The sequence below is a fragment of the Thermobia domestica genome, chromosome 5 (genome assembly GCF_964235325.1).
Source record: "Thermobia domestica chromosome 5, izTheDome1.hap1.1, whole genome shotgun sequence".
Lineage (NCBI taxonomy): Eukaryota > Metazoa > Arthropoda > Insecta > Zygentoma > Lepismatidae > Thermobia > Thermobia domestica.
The window spans coordinates 39,707,471-39,728,451 of NC_137458.1; the positions used below are offsets into that span (position 1 = coordinate 39,707,471).

The 20,981-nt window shown below is 35.4% G+C and overlaps 1 protein-coding gene and 1 long non-coding RNA gene across 2 annotated transcripts in view; one reads left to right on the forward strand and one right to left on the reverse strand.

Moving 5' to 3' along the window:
- LOC145685879 (uncharacterized) overlaps positions 1–20,981 on the forward strand; it is a 105,467-nt gene that overhangs the window by 12,273 nt on the left and 72,213 nt on the right. The window contains exon 2 of the mRNA XM_081758598.1: positions 6,724–6,876. Within this exon, the coding sequence (XP_081614724.1) occupies positions 6,724–6,876 (153 nt within the window). The remainder of the gene's footprint in view (positions 1–6,723; positions 6,877–20,981) is intronic.
- Positions 1–20,981, reverse strand: part of LOC145685880 (uncharacterized) — a 131,652-nt gene that overhangs the window by 4,466 nt on the left and 106,205 nt on the right. The window lies entirely within an intron of this gene.

The following is a 20,981-nucleotide window of genomic DNA, read 5'->3' on the forward strand; positions in this document are numbered from 1 at the left end:
GTAGAAAGGAAGAGACGTGCCATCTATCTGAGTTTGATCGAGGACAGATTGTAATGGCTCAAAAGCTCGGCACGAGAGTTTCGGAAACTGCACGACTTGTCGCGTGTTCAAGGAGTGCTGTAGTGAGTGTCTTCAACAAGTGGCGAAACCAAAGTGAAACGACGTCCAAACGTTGAGCTGTTGGGCGGTCCTCCTTCATTACAGAGGTTGGACGTAGTAGGCTGGGCAGATTGGTAAACAGGAAATGCGGTGAACTGTGGCGGAATTAACATCAGATTTTGATGCTGAACACAGTACAAGTGTGTCTGAACACACAGTACACCGAAAATTCTTAAATATGGGGCTCCGCAGCCGACGACCCATCCATGTGCCAATGTTAACACAACGATATCAGTAACTATGACTGAATGGGCACGTCACCATCGCCATTGGCCTTGGCGCAGTAACAGAGCGTTGCATGGTCTGATGAATCCCGATACCTTCTTCATCATGTCAATGGGAGGGGGCGAATCCGTCGTCTTCCACAAGAACAGCTCCTTGACACCTATACTGCGGGATGAAGACAAGTTGGAGGCGGCTTAATTATGCTCTGGGGAACATTCGCGTGGGCATCCATGGACCCAGTGGAGCTCGTGCAAGGCATCATGACGGCCGAGGCGTATCATACACTGGTTTCAGACCACGTAACCCCATCATGACGATCATTATTCCCAACGACAGTGGCATTTCTCAACAAGATAATGCGCCATGTCACAAGGTCAGGAGTGTGATGGAGTGGCTCAAGGAACACAGTGGCGAATTCCAAGTAATGTGCTGGCCCCTCAACTCGCCGGATCTGTACCCAATCGAACACCTCTGGGATGTGATTGAATGTGCCGTCAGAGGGCATCGCCCCCTCCCAGGAATTTACAGGAATTAGGTGACCTGTGTGTGTGCAGATGTGGTGCTAAGTCCCTCCAGTATATGAGTTTCCAATATATATGAGTTTCTTGAGCCAAACTAATAATAATAATAATAATATTAATAATAATAATAATAATAATAATAATAATAATAATAATAATAATAATAATAATAATAATAATAATAATAATAATAATAAATCTAAAGCCTAAAACTAATCCGGAGATATGAAAGAATTGGTAGCAAAAATGTAGTACTTCAAGAAAGCCTACGACTTGACTAACCGTGAATCATTGTTCCAAATACGGAAAGAACAAGGTTTAAACATTAAAAAGAATTGCAATGATTAAAAAACACTAGCAGAGACAACATCCAAAATTAAATTTATGAGAGAAATTTTAGATGCTTTCGAAGTGAAAACAGGAGTAAGTTAGGGAGATGGACTGTCTTGATCACTCTTCAATTGTGTCCTCAACAAAATCATACAGGAATGCGCAAACAAAATAGAAACTCTTAGAATTAATCACATTAGGCAGAGGAAAAATACGCATAAATTGCCTAACATTTCCAGCAATCTTAACTCGCGATATTCTAACAGTCATAAAACAGACTGAGCTTCTAAAAGAAACAGCAGGGAAGGTCTGCCTCCAACAGTGGCGTACTTACGATTTTGTTTCGGGGACGACTTTGTTAACTTTCGGGGGGGGGACTTTGCCTGGAAATGTGAAAATTCTGCAAGATATTTCATTTACTTAGAAATTAGTAAGTAAGATTTCGGGGGGAATTAAGCCTGGAAGTTCCCCCCTTAAATACGCCACTGGCCTCCAACTATCGTTTGAGAAAACAGAATACATGACTTGCAATAAACAAGCACCAAAATACATGGATATAAACTACAGTAAAATCAAACGAGTCCCACATTCAAATATCTTAGTGAAACAATTAAGAATAACAGAATGGAAACAAGACAATGAAATCAGGTGCGAAAAAATGGAAACCGCATATCGGCTCTCATAAAAATTTACACACACACACACACAAAGCATTTCAAAACACGTTACGCCACAGTTATTAATACCGAATGTCTCTATGTTTCAGAAACATTAATCTTGAACAGAAAAGCAGATATCGAGAATATAGAGAAAAAGGAATGAAAAATACAGTGAAACCTCTCAATAACAGACCTCTATGGGACATGATTACTATCCATAAATGAGAGGTGTTTGTTACAGAGAAGGTTCACAGGTTTAAATTAGTCACATCTGATGTAATTGTATGTAATACATTGGTTATTAATGCAAATATACACTAATATCAAAATACTGTACTTAGTGTTCGAATGAAAGGAAATCCCTCTCTATTAAGAAATAAAAGGAGCTTGAGGATATGTTTTATGAGCATATAGTGCAAAACATAAAGCTTGCATGATATTTATTTTCTCAAATATGAATCATCCTTCTATAAAAGTCTTTTAATTCATTTACTAATTGTATTAAACGTAAAAGTAACCAATAAGAGCATGCAACATTATAAAATACTGAAAATGTAGACAGGACTAACCAAACATGAAGAAAAATGAACTTCTCGGGGAAAATTTTGCAATAGTTGCCTGCTATACAATCCTGGAGATATAAATTTCTGATTTAAATTTACTTGTGTAATTGCTGCATTACTTAGAGGAATCAATAGAAGATTTATTTTGAAGTTACAGACTTTCTTTGCAAAATAACTCAGAAATGAAAATAATTTCTGTTCATTATGAAGAGGTTTCTAAAACGTTTGAGGTGAAAGAAGATTGTTCTGTCCGCATCTGAGAGTGTCCGTGAAAGGATGAGTTCTTTTCCATAATAATATATATTGTTTGACAGAACAAAAAAGTTTGTCCGTATTATGGGAGTGTCCGCTAAGAAATGTCCGTTAAGAGAGGTATCACTATATTGACAAAAAAAAAAAAAGACTTACCAAAGCTTAAAGACGAATAATACAGACTCAGCAGCAAACAGTACACAGACATCCATGGTGACATTTAAAAAAAATCAGATTAAAGATCTACAGATAGATCAAAAGAATAAATCCAGATAGGCGCACAGAACGAATAGTTGAATTTTACGAAAATAGGAAAAGGGTAAAGACATGTCGAAGATACCTCGCGGTCGAGGTCGCGGTAGCTGAGTCGATAATGGCACAAACACATGGATTCAAATGGGTAAGCGCATGCCGGAGATATACGCTACATCGCGTCCTAGAGATCGGCAGCGATGATGAATCAGTGGTCACGATGATAAACAACCGAGTTTGTTTTTACATCGAATTCAGTGGAAGCACTAAATACCGTGTGCGTAGGTTTTCTCGGGGTTCTCCCGTTTCCTCCCACTTTCTTCATTCCACCATTTCACTCATTTCTCATTATCACCGTCTCCTTTAGCCTAACCGGTATAATCGTGGGACGTTAAACTTAAAGATTTCATTTTTTCATTTCAGTGGAAGCACTGCTGTAGCTTGTGTTCTCATTGGTTCTCCCTAGATCTCGAAGTGCTGCAGGGAATAAAATCTTCATTTGTTCAGAATTTCATCAGCACAGGATTGTGTATATCTATGCTCGACAGGTTTTGCTGCACTGTTAAATTTCATTATGAAACATATGCATAAACATCACAATAGGCATGTTTTAGGTGGAAACGGAAGAAAATAGCAACTCAAATGGGAATGTGAAATACACTATTTACATTTATTTGAGAATTATACTGTAGCTATTATTATATAAGACAGTATAAAATATATAATATATGAGGAGGGAGCTTTCAGGCTGAAGTCCCTAATTTCCGGAATTTCTAAAGAAAAAAAGAAGCTAGGTTAGGTTTAAGTCAACTCCAATTCCGAGGTTAATAAAAAATAATTTCTTCTAAAGCCATTACTGATATAAGGTAAATAAATAGCTGTAAAGACACGCATGTATCCATAGGGAGACAATGTCGAATAATGGAATTGCAGTAACGAAACTTCACTTGGTTAAGTTCATACCCCTTCCATCCTGAAACCTGAAGCCATACCTGTTTCTGATTTTACTGGAAAATGATTTCCTCGCTCGGGTGCTGAAAGAAGGCACTTCTTCACGGAAAATTGAAAAAAAGTAAAGTTTTTGATTTATTGATAGGGATGGATACGAGACGAGACTCAAATATTTTTGCAAAACACAAGATGAGAGTTTGCCATTTCCCATGTTTCGTCTCGCGTCCATACCTGTTTATAAATTGATTGGTCGTTTCAATTTCAAAATGTGAAACAATTTGATTTTTGTAATGTGAAACAATTTCATAGCACAACAATGTTTCTAATCAAACTGAGAACTTATAGCGAGGGTGCGACCTCTTTACTATGTGCACCCTTCATCCAACGCGACCTAGACATCAAGGTAGCCAGCGATTTAAACTTCGTCCTCAACCGCGAGCCATCTTCGGCATGTGTTTACCCTAAGGCACAATCTGACGCCATGAAATGGATTGGCGAAATCAGAAATAATTTAAAATTAGCAGAAATCATATAAGAAGGCATCAAAAACAGGAAGATCTTCGATTCTAAATTTTGTGAATAGCAAGTGGACTAGGAGGTGAAATCAAAGAAGAAATCAACTTGGTCTGGAAAGAGGAGATAAACCTATAGCAAAAGAATGAAAGAAATATATGGACACAAAAGAAGGCAAACCAACGCATCTAAGTACTTTAAGTAGTCTCTTGAGGACTTATTCATTTATAATAATAATAATAATAATAATAATAATAATAATAATAATAATAATAATAATAATAATAATGAGGAGGAGGAGGAGGAGGAGAAAAACTAGCTTTCTGATTCAAAAGTACTCTGTTTATGTTTCTGACACGCTTACTTTAGACACTATAGAACCATTTAGAAATGGTGGATTCAAAATGAATGGATATATAATGGTAAAATAACCCAAATTAGGAAACCTTCCGTCAAATGTATTCTAGTTACATTATTTGATGAACATGAATTGCGAATCCTACTGGGGTTCAAAATTTATGCCAATAAACTAGTATCTTACGAACCTCTTAAATTAAGAAGATGAAATTTTGTATTAAAGATAAGCGGAAAAATACCGCAGCATTTCCGAGAATTCCGCTTTTTAAGGGGGTAAGGAGAAGTTCTATAATATTGTTTATCCGAATTAATGAAATGAAAAGGATCTTGTTTCTGATCTCTTCATGTGAAAATGATTGAACCATTTGAAATGGATTTTTGAACAAAATTAGTACCTACATCGACTAGGGTTTTCGTTACGTCACTTTGATTAAAATGGGTATTCTACCACGGTTTCAAAATTGATGCCAAAAATCTAGTATCTTACAAGTCCCTCAAGTTAGGAAGAGGAAACTCGGTATATGAACTCTTCATTCAGTATAAATTGAGTCATGTCCCAGCGTTTCGCTTTTAACGGGGAAGGGGGTAATTTTTATAGTATTTTTCCTCCATATTCAGATCGACATTGTCTCTTCACTATCACGAAAAAATGGCTGATCCGTGAGAAGAATTTTTTAATATTGTTAGTGACTACTTTCAACTGGGTTTTCACCATACGTATTACTTTAATTACATGCATATTCCAAGAAAAAAACAGATTAAGTACTTCTTTAGAAAGTAGAATATCTAACAAATCCATCAAGTTAGGAAGCTGAAACTCAAAATGGAAACTCATTGAAAATAAGCGAACCTATCTTAGCATTTTCGGAGCAATTTTTAGAACTTTTTCTCTCCACTTTCAAATAGTTTTTTTCTGTCCCATCATCACGGGAAAACTACTGACTCATTTGGAATGGATTTTCTGGGTACTGTACTATACTCAGATTTATTTTCAAATTGCAGAAAATGTTTTCAGTGCGAAATACGTTCGAATTGAAAATTGTTCCTGTCTGTTATGAAGATAATATTAAAATGTTAGAGGAAAAGAAGATTGTTCGCGTCTATATCTGAGAGTGTCCGTGAAATAGAGCTATTGAATATTCTACATTGAAGAAATTGCAATGAGCAAGATGTAGTCCCCCGAGATTTTGGACGGATAAGTTTTGTCAGAGGTGAGATTTCGTCCTTAAATGGTTCTGGCCAGGTTTCATCTCGCGAAATTATGAACGATAGGGTAAGGACGGCCAGGCGTACAATGAATATTTTCTATTATTTTACAGAATAGTTCAGTATTCGTATTCGAAATAACATATGCACACTCTAATTGAGATCTGACTTAGAAATATTATGACTTCAAATATGTTTACTCTATAGTGATGAAGATTGAAATTGGAAATTGCTGATTTCTGCCACAATTTGAATAGAGGGCTGGTGAAAGAGGTGATGGGTATTTTTGAGACCCTACATCATTTTTTGCTATCTTTTACCAAGACGGACATATTTAATAGATTTCAAAAATTGTAGGACACTTTATAAGCGTTTTTCACACCCAGTCGAAATAACGTAAGCTTTGCTTCCTTTCCTCATTGGGCCATTTTTCCTTAGAAGGCATTACAGACCTCTGATTGCAGTTTTGGTTTACTGAATCTTACATAAAGAAGTTATGCTTAGAAAATGAAGGTTAGTGAATTTGTACGCATGTAATTTGTCAAAAATATACAGATGAGTGGAATCGATATTAAAACAAAAAATAAACATAGAATAAACATATTTGATGACAGAAAACTGTGACTAAAAGTTCATTTAGTGCATTAAACGAGTTGTGCCGGGGAGCTAACTAATGAATTTGCGTTTTATTTTCGTTTTTTCTAACTACTATAAAATTTGTTTTCTTTTCCCTAGTTCAAAGTGTGCCGATGAATGATTTAAGGCATCATAAGAACATAATTGAACAAGCAGATGAAGAAGCTTTTGACTCATCATCATCTGAGAAGACTAATGAGGAAGTCAATAGGTGTTGTAGTCGACAGGAGAAACTTGTATCAATAGGTTTTGGTAAGTATGTTTTTATTTTTCTATTCATTTAGTAACAATTTATTAATTATGTTTCAGGTGTAGATAATAAAGTACCATTTTTACATTGAAAAATCTAACAATATCGCTAAGAAAATCGAAAGAATGTGGTTCAACAAGAACTATCTGAACTATCTCAGTATCTACATTGTGAAACTGGATTAGTGTTGCTCATGTGAAGAGAAACAAGGATTTCTCGTCTTGCCTCTTAAATTTTAGTACAAGTCTTCTCTCGTCTGAATTCCTGAAAGATTCTTTCTCGTCTCGAATCTCAAAAAGCTTTCTTCGTCTCGTCTAGAAAACTTATATACCGGATACTTGACTTCTAGAAGTACTTTTGGTAGGATTTTGCACTTAGTTGTAGGAAATTCAAATCTATGGGATTACAAATATGTCACTACCTTGTCTTGTATTATAGCTATGAACATTTTTGTTAAAGGTAAAAAGATACCTGTTTTTCACAGTAAAAAGAATATATTTATAAATATGTAAGCTGGGAAGTGTTAATTTTTTTTTTTTTTTGCTTCTATGCAAACCTTTTTACATATTGATTTTGTGGGTAATCCAAGAATTATTCAAATCGCTTTCTTTAGCTATTGGAAAGTGCTCCAACTATTTTCAGTACTTCTCCAGTGTAATACCGTATTCCGAAGCTAATTAGTGAATTAATGATGGCTCTTCCTGAGGTAAAACATTCCAGAGGTGAAATAGCTCCCAGTTCGGATCTCCGGGTGGGGAGTACTCCGAGAAGAATCACAAGAGGAGAAAATAATAATAACTTTCATTTCAGCATAACTTTGGAACCTGGAACGCACGAACTTCACGACGTGTGAGTAAACTTGAAATTTTAAAAGTGATAAATGTAAAATGAACATAGTGGGCTTGAGTGAAGTGAGATGGTCAGGTAAGGTGAGACATGTCACGAAGTTACAATATTCTATTCAGGTCGCGTTAAGGCCGACAACGGTATTGCGACACCAATGAGGAACAAAGTAGCAAGAAGCGTAACCAAAGTGGAATGTTGCAATGGTTGCATGATGGTTGTGAAACTAAGTGCAAACCCAGTGGATATTGTGATATACAAGTGTATATGCCAAAAACTGACCATGATGACAACGAAGCAGAAGTAATATATGAAGCGGTTAGTGATATATCGTATGAGGACGGCAGAGGTAAGGCCAACGCCATGGTAATAGAGACTTCAACAGTGCAGTGGGAGAAGGAGTTGCGAATAAGGTAGTAGGACCATTTGAACTAGGTAGAAGAAACGTATGGGACCAAATGCTGATCGACTTCTGTAGGCAACATGATATGGTGACGACGAATATGTGGTTTGAAAATCAATAATAATAATAAACAAGCTGTACACCTGGAAAAGTCAGGACATGACAAATGCTACCAAATCAATTACATTCTTGTCGAACAACGTTTCAGAAATAGTGTACAAGACGTGAAGACACTACCGGGAGCGGACATTGATTCGGATCACAGTCTCCCACTGGCGCAAGTGCAAACCTGGTTAAAGTAAATCAAGAGAAATGGGAGGAAAAATCGAAAATAGAACTTAGAGCAACTAAGAAGTATGGACAGCGATGTGAAAGAAGAGATTGAAGAAAAAATCTGAGCAATAGGAGATATGATAGGCCGAAAATAACTGAGGAAAAGTTAAACAGGTTCTACTGGACACACTATACAATAACATTAGCAGGATGAAATGAAACTGAGAAAACCATGGATAATTGAAGCCAAGATTAAGAGAATTGAGGAACGCAGAAGGACAAAAACCACTGACATAAAAGAATACAGAAGACTGAATAATGGCTTTGGAAAGAGATGGACAAAGCCAAAGAGAAACACATGGAACAAATATATGAAGAAATAATGGAACCTTCAACGGTGCGCCAGATATGATCTGATGTATCAGAAAACATAAGAATTTGGATGGAAAAATAACAAAAGTAAACGCATGTTTGGAATTGAAGATCAACAAGATCATGTAATCACTGACCATCAAAAATTCCTTAGAATATGGGAGAAATAGATAGAGTATTTGTATGATAAGAAGAACCGCCCCAAAGATATTGCGAGCGAAGCAGAGAAATTGGTGGGCAATGATGAAAAAGGACCTAGTATATTGAACACTGATGTAGTACAAGCCATCAAATACATACGAAGAAAGGTCACTGGTGGGATATGGACAAAATCTCGCCGGACCAAAACCTCACCTCCCAAAATCTCGCTTGGCCAAAATCTCGCCTGGTCGAAACCTCGCCTTGCGAAACATCAAGGACCAAAATCTCGCTTGGCGAAAACCTTGGAGAATGAAACTTCGCCATAAAATTTATCTAATGAATTTCTTAATATGCAATTACATTTTGCAAATAATAATAATAATAATAATAATAATAATAATAATAATAATAATAATAATAATAATAATAATAATAATAGACATAAGTAACATATTTACTTTAGATATTAGAAGCGTAAAAATATTGACGAGTTTAAAACGAATGGACATACACATGTCAAATAAATCCACAATCCTTAGATTTGAAGTCTTGGGTGACTAAACTGAATAAAACAATCTACAAACTGCACATACGTATTCAGGACCTCAATACAAGAAAGAAGTTTATCTGCGACTTCTGTGGCATACACTTAATTATGGCGATAGAGTTCTGTGGCATACATTTAATTATGGCAATAGAGATAATTAAATATAATTAGTGGAGTTCGTCATAGGATGGCTACACTGAAAAAAAAACAACCGACAAACTTCACATACGTTTCAGAACCCCAATACAAGAAAAAAGTTGATCTGCATCTTTCGTTGGAAAAGCTTAATTATGACGATAGGGCTTATTAATGGTAATTAGTGGAGATGGTCATAGGGTGACTACATGAATAAAACTACCGTTAAACTTCCCATACGTGTTGATAATCTCGACACAAGAATAACGTTTACCTTTGACTTTGGTCGGAAACTCTTAATTACGGAGATAGGGCTAATTAAAAGTTGTTAGTGGAAGTAGTTTTCCTCTAATTACTTTTAATTAGCCTTATGTCCTTAATTAAGTGTTTCCGATCCGTCACAGATACACTTTTTTTTGAGGTCCTGAACACGAATGCGAAGTTTATCGGTTGTTTTATTTATGTCGTCACATGGGCGAGATTACGTCTCGCGTAGTTTAGGCCAGGCGAGATTCTTTATCGCAAGATTTAGCACCGCGGGAACTTAGCCAGGCGAGATTTTGGGACGCGAGGTTTTCGGCAGCGATGTTTTAGTCAGGCAAGATATTGGCCTGACGAGATTTTGATCCGCAAGGTTTTGGGGGGCGAGATTTTGACCAGGCGAGGGTTTTGCTGCGAGTTTGTGGCCGTGAGGTTTTATACCCAAACAGGAGACGATGACATCCCAGCAGAAGGGATTAACAGACAATGCAATGAAAGTACTGACTTCATCTATTAAGGAGATCTACCTCAGTGAAGAATGGACAAAATGTTTTCTTGATGTTACAATGGTTGCATTATCCAAGAAAAAGCAAGCAAAGAAGTGTAGTGATCACAGAGCCATTAACCTTATTTCCCACACTGGAAAGATTACTGCGCGCATACTATACAGGCGGCTGGAAAGTATGATAGAAGAATGTTAGAGGGAGATCAATTTTGATTCCGAAAAGGAAAAGGCACCAGAGATTATATTGGGTTGATAAGAATTATATCAGAACGAGTTCTTAACGTAAAGAAAGAGTTGTGTTGGTGCTTCATCGACTGGCAAATAGTTTTCGAGCTATTCAATTGAACCAACTTGTAAAAATACTTAAAGATATAGGAGTCAACTGGAGAGACCAACGACTCATTCGCAACCTGTACGTAGGACAAAGAGTGAAGTTGCACTTGAATCAGGGAGGAACCAATAGTTTGAAGATTGATCGAAAAGTCTGACAAGAATGTAGTATGTCGCATATCGGATTTCGGATGTAGTATGTAGTATATCCATTAATGTTTAATGAAGAAGGATTAATGGGAATTGGAGATTTCAAGATTGGAGTTCAGATCATTAATAAAATCAAGTATGCAGATGACACTGTCATTATCGCTAGAACAAAGGAAGGACTAGAGGAGATGGACAAAATAGTTGACACTGGGAAGATATGTGAAATAGAAATGAACATCGAAAACTCGAAAGTCATGAGAACATCAAGTAGAAATGCACCCTTACGGATCGGAGTACAACAAAGAGAACTTGAAGAGGTCGATAATTTCAAATATTTGGGAAATATTTTGACGAGAGACTTTTACTGCATCAAAGAAATAGCCATAGAGGCATTCAACAAGAAAAGATCTCTTAGCTAACAGGCTTAATATTGGACTAAGCAAGAAGCTGGTCAAGTACTATATATGGAGTATTAGACTATATAGTTCAGAGACTTGGACATTACGAACGTTAGAGAAGAAATATTTTGAGAGCTACGAAATGTGGTGTTGGTGGAAGATGGAGAAGATAAAATGGAATGAGAGAGTAACAAGTAAAGATGTTTTAAAACGGATAGGAGAAAAGAGGACGCATTTAGCCCGCACCCTTCGTAAGAGGGCCAATTAGATTCGACACATCTTGCGAAGAAATTGTCTTCTTCATACCGCTATAGAAGGAAAGATGGAAGGAAAGCGAGGATTGGGAAGAAGAAACACACAACTGATTAACGATATTAAAACGAGAGAAAATGTGAGTTAAAATACGAAGATGAAGATCGGAAAACGTGTGAAGACACTTCCGCACCCGAACCTAACAAAGAAAGAAATTAAAACCTCATTAGTCCCAGAATCTGCCAACAGGCAGGATACTTAATAATAATAAGGATGAGAGAGCGAACTTTCTTCGACCCTTTTCTCTTTTCTTTTAACATCCAAAATGTGCCATGCATAAAGTGTCGAAAATCTAATAAATCGGCTATGTCTGCCCGTCTGAGATACATCAGAGCAAAACAGTAAAATATATCGACAAGTAGCTTGCTGGAATAGACTCATCGTTTCAAGAATGTGTTCCACAACCTCCATTAACCCTCTATTCAAACCGGAGGCGTAGAAATCAACTATTACCAGTATCAACACTGATCGCTATAGAACAAAAACAATAATATATATATCGACAAGTTGTTTTGTAAAATCGTTTTAACATATCAAGAAAAGATACCATCTCTATCCGTATTACGCTACTAAAACCGGAAGTACTAAACATTTACTAGTGCTTCCAGTTTCAATATTGGTCTCCACAAAGCAAAACTGGACAAATATATCCAGAAGCAATTTTCTTCAATGGATTCAGGATCCAAAGAATATGTTATAACTCCTTCGTCAACTCTTTCTTCAAATCAGAAGTGTAGAAGTCAATCGTTTCCGGTCTCAACTTAGATCGTTATACAACAAAAGTAGCAATAGTTAGCGACAAGTAATTTTTGAAATCACTTAGTGTAGCATCTCGACAGCTATTATTCTAGTAAAACCGGAAGTGATAAAAATTACTTGTACTTTCGGTTTCAACGTTGATCGCCATAGAATAGAAACGGTAATGGATACTAACAAATGATTTCGTGAAATCGAATCAGCATCCCCATAATAGGTTCAATCTCATCCATTAACCCTCTGTCTGGTCACTTGTAGATAGGAGGTCACTTTTAGATAGCAAGAAATCAAACACTTCCGGTTTCAACGTTGATTAACATAGAACAGAAATTAATATATACCGAAAAGCGGATTTTTTGAATCAATTCAGATTCTCAAGAAGAGGTACCAACTTCAATCGTATTATTCTACTGAAACAAGATGAATTAAACTTTTTACTGATACTTCTGATTTCAACTTTGTTGGCTATAAAACAAAAACGGTAATAGATAGCGAGAATCAGGTTTCTGGAATCGATTCAGCATTTCAAGAAATTACCTTTACAACGATATTGTCTATCTTTGTAAATACTTTCTGAGTATTGTTTATAGTTACGGGCAAAAGTGTTATTTTGAAGGCACAAGCACTTAAGAAGAAGAAGAAAGAAGATATCAAGATATAATTTAAATGTTTGTATCTTATTAAAATATTTGTTAATTTGGTTGTTATGACGACTTGTTTATCTTTTTGATGTCGTTGTCATGGCAATGTAGAAAGACAGGATAGAACGAAGTGTCATATTGTGTAGATTGATTGTATGATATTGTAATGTAACAATACGATATATTTTGAAAGTGAAAATTTATATTCTAAAGTGAATAACTGTGTTGTGCAATCCACAATAATTTTGTAATCCGCATAAATATACATTAGTAACCAGGGAAAGTAACGTAACGAAAAATAATTAATGTTACATATTTTTATGGTGCCGAAACCCGGGAACGAACCCGGGACCTTTAGATTAGTCAGAAGTTTAGTAAACTATCTCATCACGGATTACATTTTACTGCTTAATAAAAGGAAGATTTATAGAAAAACTAAAATGAGTACCATTACAGAAGTTGAAGATGTCAATATTCCAGCAATGGAGATTTCAACAAATGTAGTTGATCTTTTACAACAGCTTGGACAGCAGATGAATTCCATGACACAGCAGATGGATTCCAGATTCCAATAAGTGACACAGCAAATAGGACAGCAAATGGATTCCAAATTGGATACCAGATTGGAACAAGTGGCAAAGCAAATAGGACAATAAGTGGATTCCAAATTGGATAGTAGATTGGAACAAGTGGCACAGCAAATAGGACAGCAGATGGATTCCAGATGGGAACAAGTAACGCCGCAGATAAATACCAAATTGGAAATAACCGACAACAGGATGGAACAAATTAATCATACCTTTTTAATAGTGAGAAGTACTGTTGATGTAGTCGAAACGCAAGTAAACGAACATACAAACCAAATTCGAAGATTGCAAGAAGAGATTCACACCATCGAAGAGAAAATCAGTACGGCCCAGTGTAATCCTGAACCTGCCCTCAATGTCGTGTATGAAGAACATAGGGGAAATGTGTCAAGAACCTGTGAAGAAGACAAGAACTCGTCAGAAGACTATTCTGAAATTGGAGATACCATCTCAAATTCTGAAGACGAAGAAAAAAGACCACATCGCAGAAACCGTACATACGTAAAACCCCGACATCCAAGATATTTTAGTAATAATAACATCGTGTGAAATTCAGTGAAATTAGATCATTAACTAAATTCAACGGCAGATCTAAAGACATCCCAGCGAGTGCATTTTTAAACAAATTTGAGGAAGAGTGTGAATTAATTGGAACAGATAAATATAACTTTCTCAAAATCTTACAACATATTTTGTTACCATCTTGTTTGGTATGGTACAAAGCAATAAAAGGTAGTCTGTGTAATTATTCTGATTTCAAAAATGCGCTGTTAGCTAATTTCGAAAACGATTTTGTTAGCAGACCGTTATACTCAAATTAGAAACCGACGTTTTGACCTAAAGTAGACAAAAGCCTTACAGATTTTGTAATCTCTGCGTATAATGAATTGAAACATATGAATCCATATCAGCAGGAATCACGTATTATCGCATCAATAAGAATATTATTACCGTTTATGTTACAACAAGTATTGATTTCTTCGCAATGTATTAATTTTAATCACTTAATAATGATAGTTCAAAATTATGAAAGTCAGATTAGATTGCAAGGTAATAATAACAGAAATCAAGCTAACTATATTCTTGTTCGAAATATCAATGTTAGAGAAGACTGTAATCATAATATGAGAGGTAATGTTAGATTTTCTTGTAATGGCAATACGACCGAACCTAATTTCAGAAAAAAAAACATAAATAATAATCGTACCGTTTTTACCAATAATGCAAATAATAGAGCTAATTTCTCACGAACTGCCAGATTTCGTAGTAACTACATAGGTGGCAGAAATTTTCAAAATAGGAACCAAAAAGCTGGTGAAGTAAATAACATACAGAATTGTATTCAAGATTGTGCTATTCAATGCAACCTAACCGAATCTTTTGATAATGTAACTTGAACTAAAGTTATGGCGTCCGTCACAGCATACCAAAAGTAAATGGATGCAATTAATCAAAAAGTTAGTTCCCACAGAAGTTCTATTTAAGATTAATATAGATAATGTCAAAGTTTCAGATTAATCCTTAGTGTAATCAATTCTTTATTGTGTGATATTTTTGTGATATTAATTAGTTCTTGCTTTGTTTTACTTTGAATGTTGTTATGATTTCATTGTATTTTTTACTTCGTTCACAATCTATGCAATTACATCTATGCATCGATACAAATATTGTCTATCAAGTTCATGTTAGATATGCCCGAATAAATGAAACATGTTACGTTTTATGTTAAATCACGCTAACTTTATTGTTAACGAGTATAAATGGCATTGAATTAAAGTGTCTATTTAGGACCTAAAATTAACCAACAAATTTACCACCTTTTGAATATGCCCCTCTCGTCGGTAATTTTATAGAATTAAAATAAAATTGATTATTGAATAAATGTAAGAATGACATTGAGATAAAATGAAAATATTTTTAATATATACGAAGGCTATTCAAAAAATAAGGCAACTTGTATATGAAATGTCTAACGGTCCAGGATTTTTCCTTTAATTGTGATCAATTTAAAGGAGTCCCATAGTTCGGGAGCCATTATACAACGATATTGTCTATCTTTGTAAATACTTTCTGAGTGTTGTTTATAGTTACGGGCAAAAGTGTTATTTTGAAGACACAAGCACTTAAGAAGAAGAAGAAGGAAGATATCAAGATATAATTTAAATGTTTGTATCTTATTAAAATATTTGTTAATTTGGTTGTTATGACGACTTGTTTATCTTTTTGATGTCGTTGCCATGGCAATGTAGAAAGACAGGATAGAACGAAGTGTTATATTGTGTAGATTGATTGTATGATATTGTAATGTAACAATACGATATATTTTGAAAGTGAAAATATATGATATATTCTAAAGTGAATAACTGTGTTGTGCAATCCAGAATAATTTGGTAATCCGCATAAATATACATTAGTAACCAGGAAAAGTAACGTAACGAAAAAGAATTAACGTTGCACCTTTTCTATCTGTAAAACCCTAGTATAACCGAAACTGGTAGTACTTCCGGTTTAAATATTGATCTCCACAGAGTAAAAATGGTAAGATATAGAGATTTTTTTGAGTCGATCCAACATCTCAAAAATCGTTTACCATCAAGTCAAAACGGAACTGGGAGAAATCAACCGTTTCGGTTTCAACATTGAACGTCGTAGAGCGAAACGATAAAAGAAGTGACAAACGCTGTTGTAGAATCGACTCAGTGTCTCAAGAAAATATACCAGTTCTATCCATATTACTCTATTAAAACCAGAAATGATAACACTTACTAGCACTCTGGTTTTAATATTGGTTCTTTTGAGGTATATATGGTACTTTTAGGTACTTTTGAGGTATAAAAACGGTAATATATGTATATCGAACAGCGGTTTTTCGCAATAGATTAAGCGATTAAATAATTAGTTTTATCTCCGCCATCAATCCCGACGTAGTAGAAATAATCCATTTTCGGTTTGGACCTTTATCACTATAAAACAAAATGGCAACAGAGAGCAACATACAGTTTTTTACGAATAAGAAACGAATTCCATCTTCTTTTGTATCTCTCTTCTAAGACTGAAAGTGGTAGAAATTTACTAGTACTACTGGTTGAAATGCTAATCTCCATAGAGCAGAAACGGCAATAGATATCGAGAAGTGATATTATTGAATCAATTGAGCGTTAAAAAAACTTTTATTTGAGTTTTATCCTTTATGTGAACGGGAAGTGTGGAGATCTACGATTTCCGAATAGTGCAAAACGATAATAGATACATAATGAGTCGTTTTCTAATATAAGAGTCAGTACCGTAAGAATAGGTTAATTCATTCTTCTATTCCAACTGGAAATGGTAGAAATCTATTGTCACTTCCGGTTTTAACATTGTTTGAAGGTAATAAACCTTATATGTTCAATATCCGGAGAATAGATTTCATCTCAGCTTTTATTATTCTACTGAAATCGGAAGCAATAAGAAATAGTAGAACTTCCGGTTTCAATGTTGATTTCTAAGTAGTAATCAGATAGATACTATATCAGATAGATACTTGTAAGAGATAACAAGAAACTGTTTTTGACATAGATTCAGCGTCAGATGAATAGGCTCCATCTCCCGAATTATCTTTGTACTACAGCCGGGAGTTATATATTTGTTTCAATCTTGAATTCACGTTAGCTTTCGTAAATAGAAATGATTGTGATACTATGTGGGATGTGCTCGGGTTTGAAATCTAACAAATGTGAGAAATGAATTCATCTCTCGATATCAAGATATATAGATGTGCTAATCATGAAGTTTCTTTGGATACCAAATCATAGGTACTTAATATGGGTCTTAGAGATTCATGGCATATACCCATACGGTAATCAAATTTGCCACAAACTATTCTGATGCCCAGGGAGGGTCATTGGATTTTCCCTTACATAAGGAACCCGTGTCTTGGGATTGTTTATACCATCGCCTAATGCTCTGTTCGGTAGAAGCTTTAACATAATGATGCCGATATAAATAGTGAATAGTTTTCCCTCAAGGAACCATAAAATTTCCCACACGGTTTTTATTATCCTCATCCCCACACCCCAAATAATTTTATAGAAATACATTGAAATAAAAGGGTATAACCGGATAAGGTGGTGAAAAGTGCCCTTATATTAGTTGCTGTTATATTTATATCAAAGATACTTCATATCTAAAGATAACTTTGACCAGAAAATCAACTTCAAATTCTTTCGATTTTCGTAGTTATTGTTGAAAATTAGAAAATAAAAAAAATGTTCATATCTCGCAAACGACTTAAGTTACGAGGGTGAAACAAAATTTGAATATACTTTGCTTGAAGAGCTTTATCAAAAACAAGAAACAATGTATTTCATCCTTCAAATTTCCAGCGAAAAGCACGTCAAAAATATTCGAATTCAAATATTTTTGCTTTATCTTTGAGTGACCACCGTCTATTTTCCACCATAGAAGCAGCACCAATCTACCTATAATATATTTTGACCATGGTTTGATAACCTTGATGCAACTTGGTGTAAAATGAGGAAAACCAAAGATGGCTATGCCTGGAAGATATGCAACCGGCGTTAGGGCATAAATGTTTGGTCGGCACGAATACTGAGAAGTCAAAGTTAGTTGAGTTTGAGTTTCTGCCTTCTCATGAATGGTTTTATATGCCAATACAGGGTGGCCCAAAAGTAGGTATATACCCCTGCATTGATCAAGTATAACATTCTAGCTTATAGGTTTATTTGCTTCAGCTGTTCCGAGCTTAAAATATAAGTAAAAAGACAGTAAGAACAAATAATAAAGAAACTAAGTCTACCTGATAGATAACAATAAGAAATGACATAAAAAGCAATGAGTTGATCAGTACGGGAGTGTATACCTACTTTTGGGCCACATTGTATAACTCTTATAATCGTACCTCTTCCAGAAACAGTGTGAGAATACTAGTACCATCGATTTTCAGTCTGCCTTAGTAGGATACCAATATTTTAAATTGTGATTTACAGAAAACATTTTTGATTATCCCTATATATAATGTATACCCATATAATGTAAAAAAAAATATAATGCACAAGATGATGATAATACAAAAACATTCAAAATGTTTTTGCAATGTGTTTTCGTATTAGAAAACATTACAAGGAAAATGAAAGACACAGTATGTTGAACCGTCAATCTTCATCACTATGTGCATTTATTACTGAGCGACAAGACCAACAGCACACAATTTGGTTAAAATTTCTGTAGGCCGAACAATCTTAGCAAAGTATCGAGCAAGTGGAAGGTAACAAATATTTGCAACGACATATGAACAACATTAAACTGTTCGATCCTCATGTGCACATTCACAATAATACCGAATACCCTATTGTATTTGGAACAAAATCAATATAGCATCGTATGTCTTCTTTTTAATATATCGATATCGTGCCTCGAATTTAACTATGTGGGTTTTTCTGTTAGAAAATGGAGATTGATGCTGTTATCTTCGTTCATCATTTCATGGGTTTAATTGATTTTGAGTTTAACGTCCCTTTCAGCAGCGAGATTGAACGTGAACCTACTGGTTTACGTGGAATCCGAACTACATGAGCTCCAGGGGGATAGTACCCGGGTCTCCCACACCAAAGGCGTGTACGCTAACTGCTTAGCCACGAAGGAGCTCTCGTTCATCATTTCAGTCGAGTAGGAAACTACGTGAGAGAATTGATACGAACTTGTATAAAGACTGTTTAGGTATATTTCTGTCAACTCCGAGAAGTCCAGGTTGTCCGCAGATAACACTCTTGCGTAAGAGCGTGTGCACCTGTTCCAACCATGCTCTTCTACTTCTAATCTTAATGTGTGCTCTGTGATGTGCTGTCGTTCCATTTGTTGAACTTTCTCGTTGAGTCCTCGTCAGAATTAAGACGATTACCAAAAGTATTGTGTAAAAAAAAAAGAAGCTATCTGGCATAACAATCCAACTTGAGAAAGTAATTTGTGGTCCACTTGGTGACATAAAAGACAATACTTTGTCCAAGAATCCGGGAACGGTCTCAACAACCCAGCGAAATTTTGTAACATAGCGGAAAAAGTTCGCCTCAGCTGTAGTCAAGCATTAAATCTAAATCATCTTTCTTTCAAATACTCAGTTATAACCTGAAAGTTGCGATTCACACAACAAATATCACCTTGCGACATGAGAATCGCTAGCCTGTTTGGATCTTGATACACACATTTTACTATTGTTGCGTCATTTCTCATTTGGCCCCAGCATATGTACAATATAACCATTCGTAGTATAAATAGTAAATGGCTTAGATAGAGACACCTTCTTTTTGTCCAGGGCACGATTGTCGTTCATAGTCATTATTCGACTTCTTGTCGTATTGGATATATCTTCTATCAAAGATTAGTACCAAATATCAACAGTATTGTGAAGTTTCGTTGCTACAATAGCTTTTTCAATTGTTATGAGCTCTTCTCGCGAACAGACCCCGACTTCGAACTTATAGGATAAAACGTTTTTTTTCGAAGGACGTCATGACAGATGCACACTTATCCGAAATTTGCTGTTTTCTTTCCAGCCCTAGAATTGCAGCACTAATAGGTCTACTATTCGAATTGCCAATGCACAGTTTAAACAAAAACGGAACAGTAGTTAAATGACAGTTCGATTATCAGCAATACTAGCGCTGTCACATGATTTCTGGAATAGGTACGATTATGAGTTATATTGTCATGTAGAACCATTCATGAAGAATCAGAAACTCGACCATCTTTTGACTTCTGACAGTATTCGCGCAGGCCAACGGTGACACATCTTCCAGGCGTAACCGTCTTTGGTTTTCCTCATTTTACACCAAGTTGCACCGAGGGTATCAAACCATGGTCAAAATATATTATGGGTAGGTTGGTGCTGCTTTTATGGTGGAAAATAGAAGGTGGTCACTCAAAGATAAAGCAAAAATATTTGAATTCGAATATTTTCGACGAGCTTTTCACTAGAAATTTGAAGGATGAAATATATTGTTTCTTGTTTTTGTTAAAGCCCTTCAAGCAAACTATAATCATATTTTGTTTCACCCTCGTAACTTAAGTCGTTTGCGAGATATGAACAATTTTTGATTTTCAAATTTTCAACAATAACTACGAAATTCGAAGGAATTTGAAGTTGATTTTCTGGTCAAAGTTATCTTCAGGTATGAAGTATCTTTGATATGAATATCACAAAAATCCGTATAAGAGCACTTTTCACCGCCTTATTCTGCTATACCCTTTAATACAACTAAATGTGGAAGCTCTGTAAGCCTATTCCTAGGAACCTTCCCAAATACGACCATAATATACAAATATTATTTCTTTATGCACTAAATCCTTAATTGGCTAACATTTCTTTATTTCTTTAACAGAAACTGCATGCAATTCCAAAAATCTCTTTCGAATGTCATCGACTCCTGTAATAGGTAGTTCCATAACTAACGTTTTA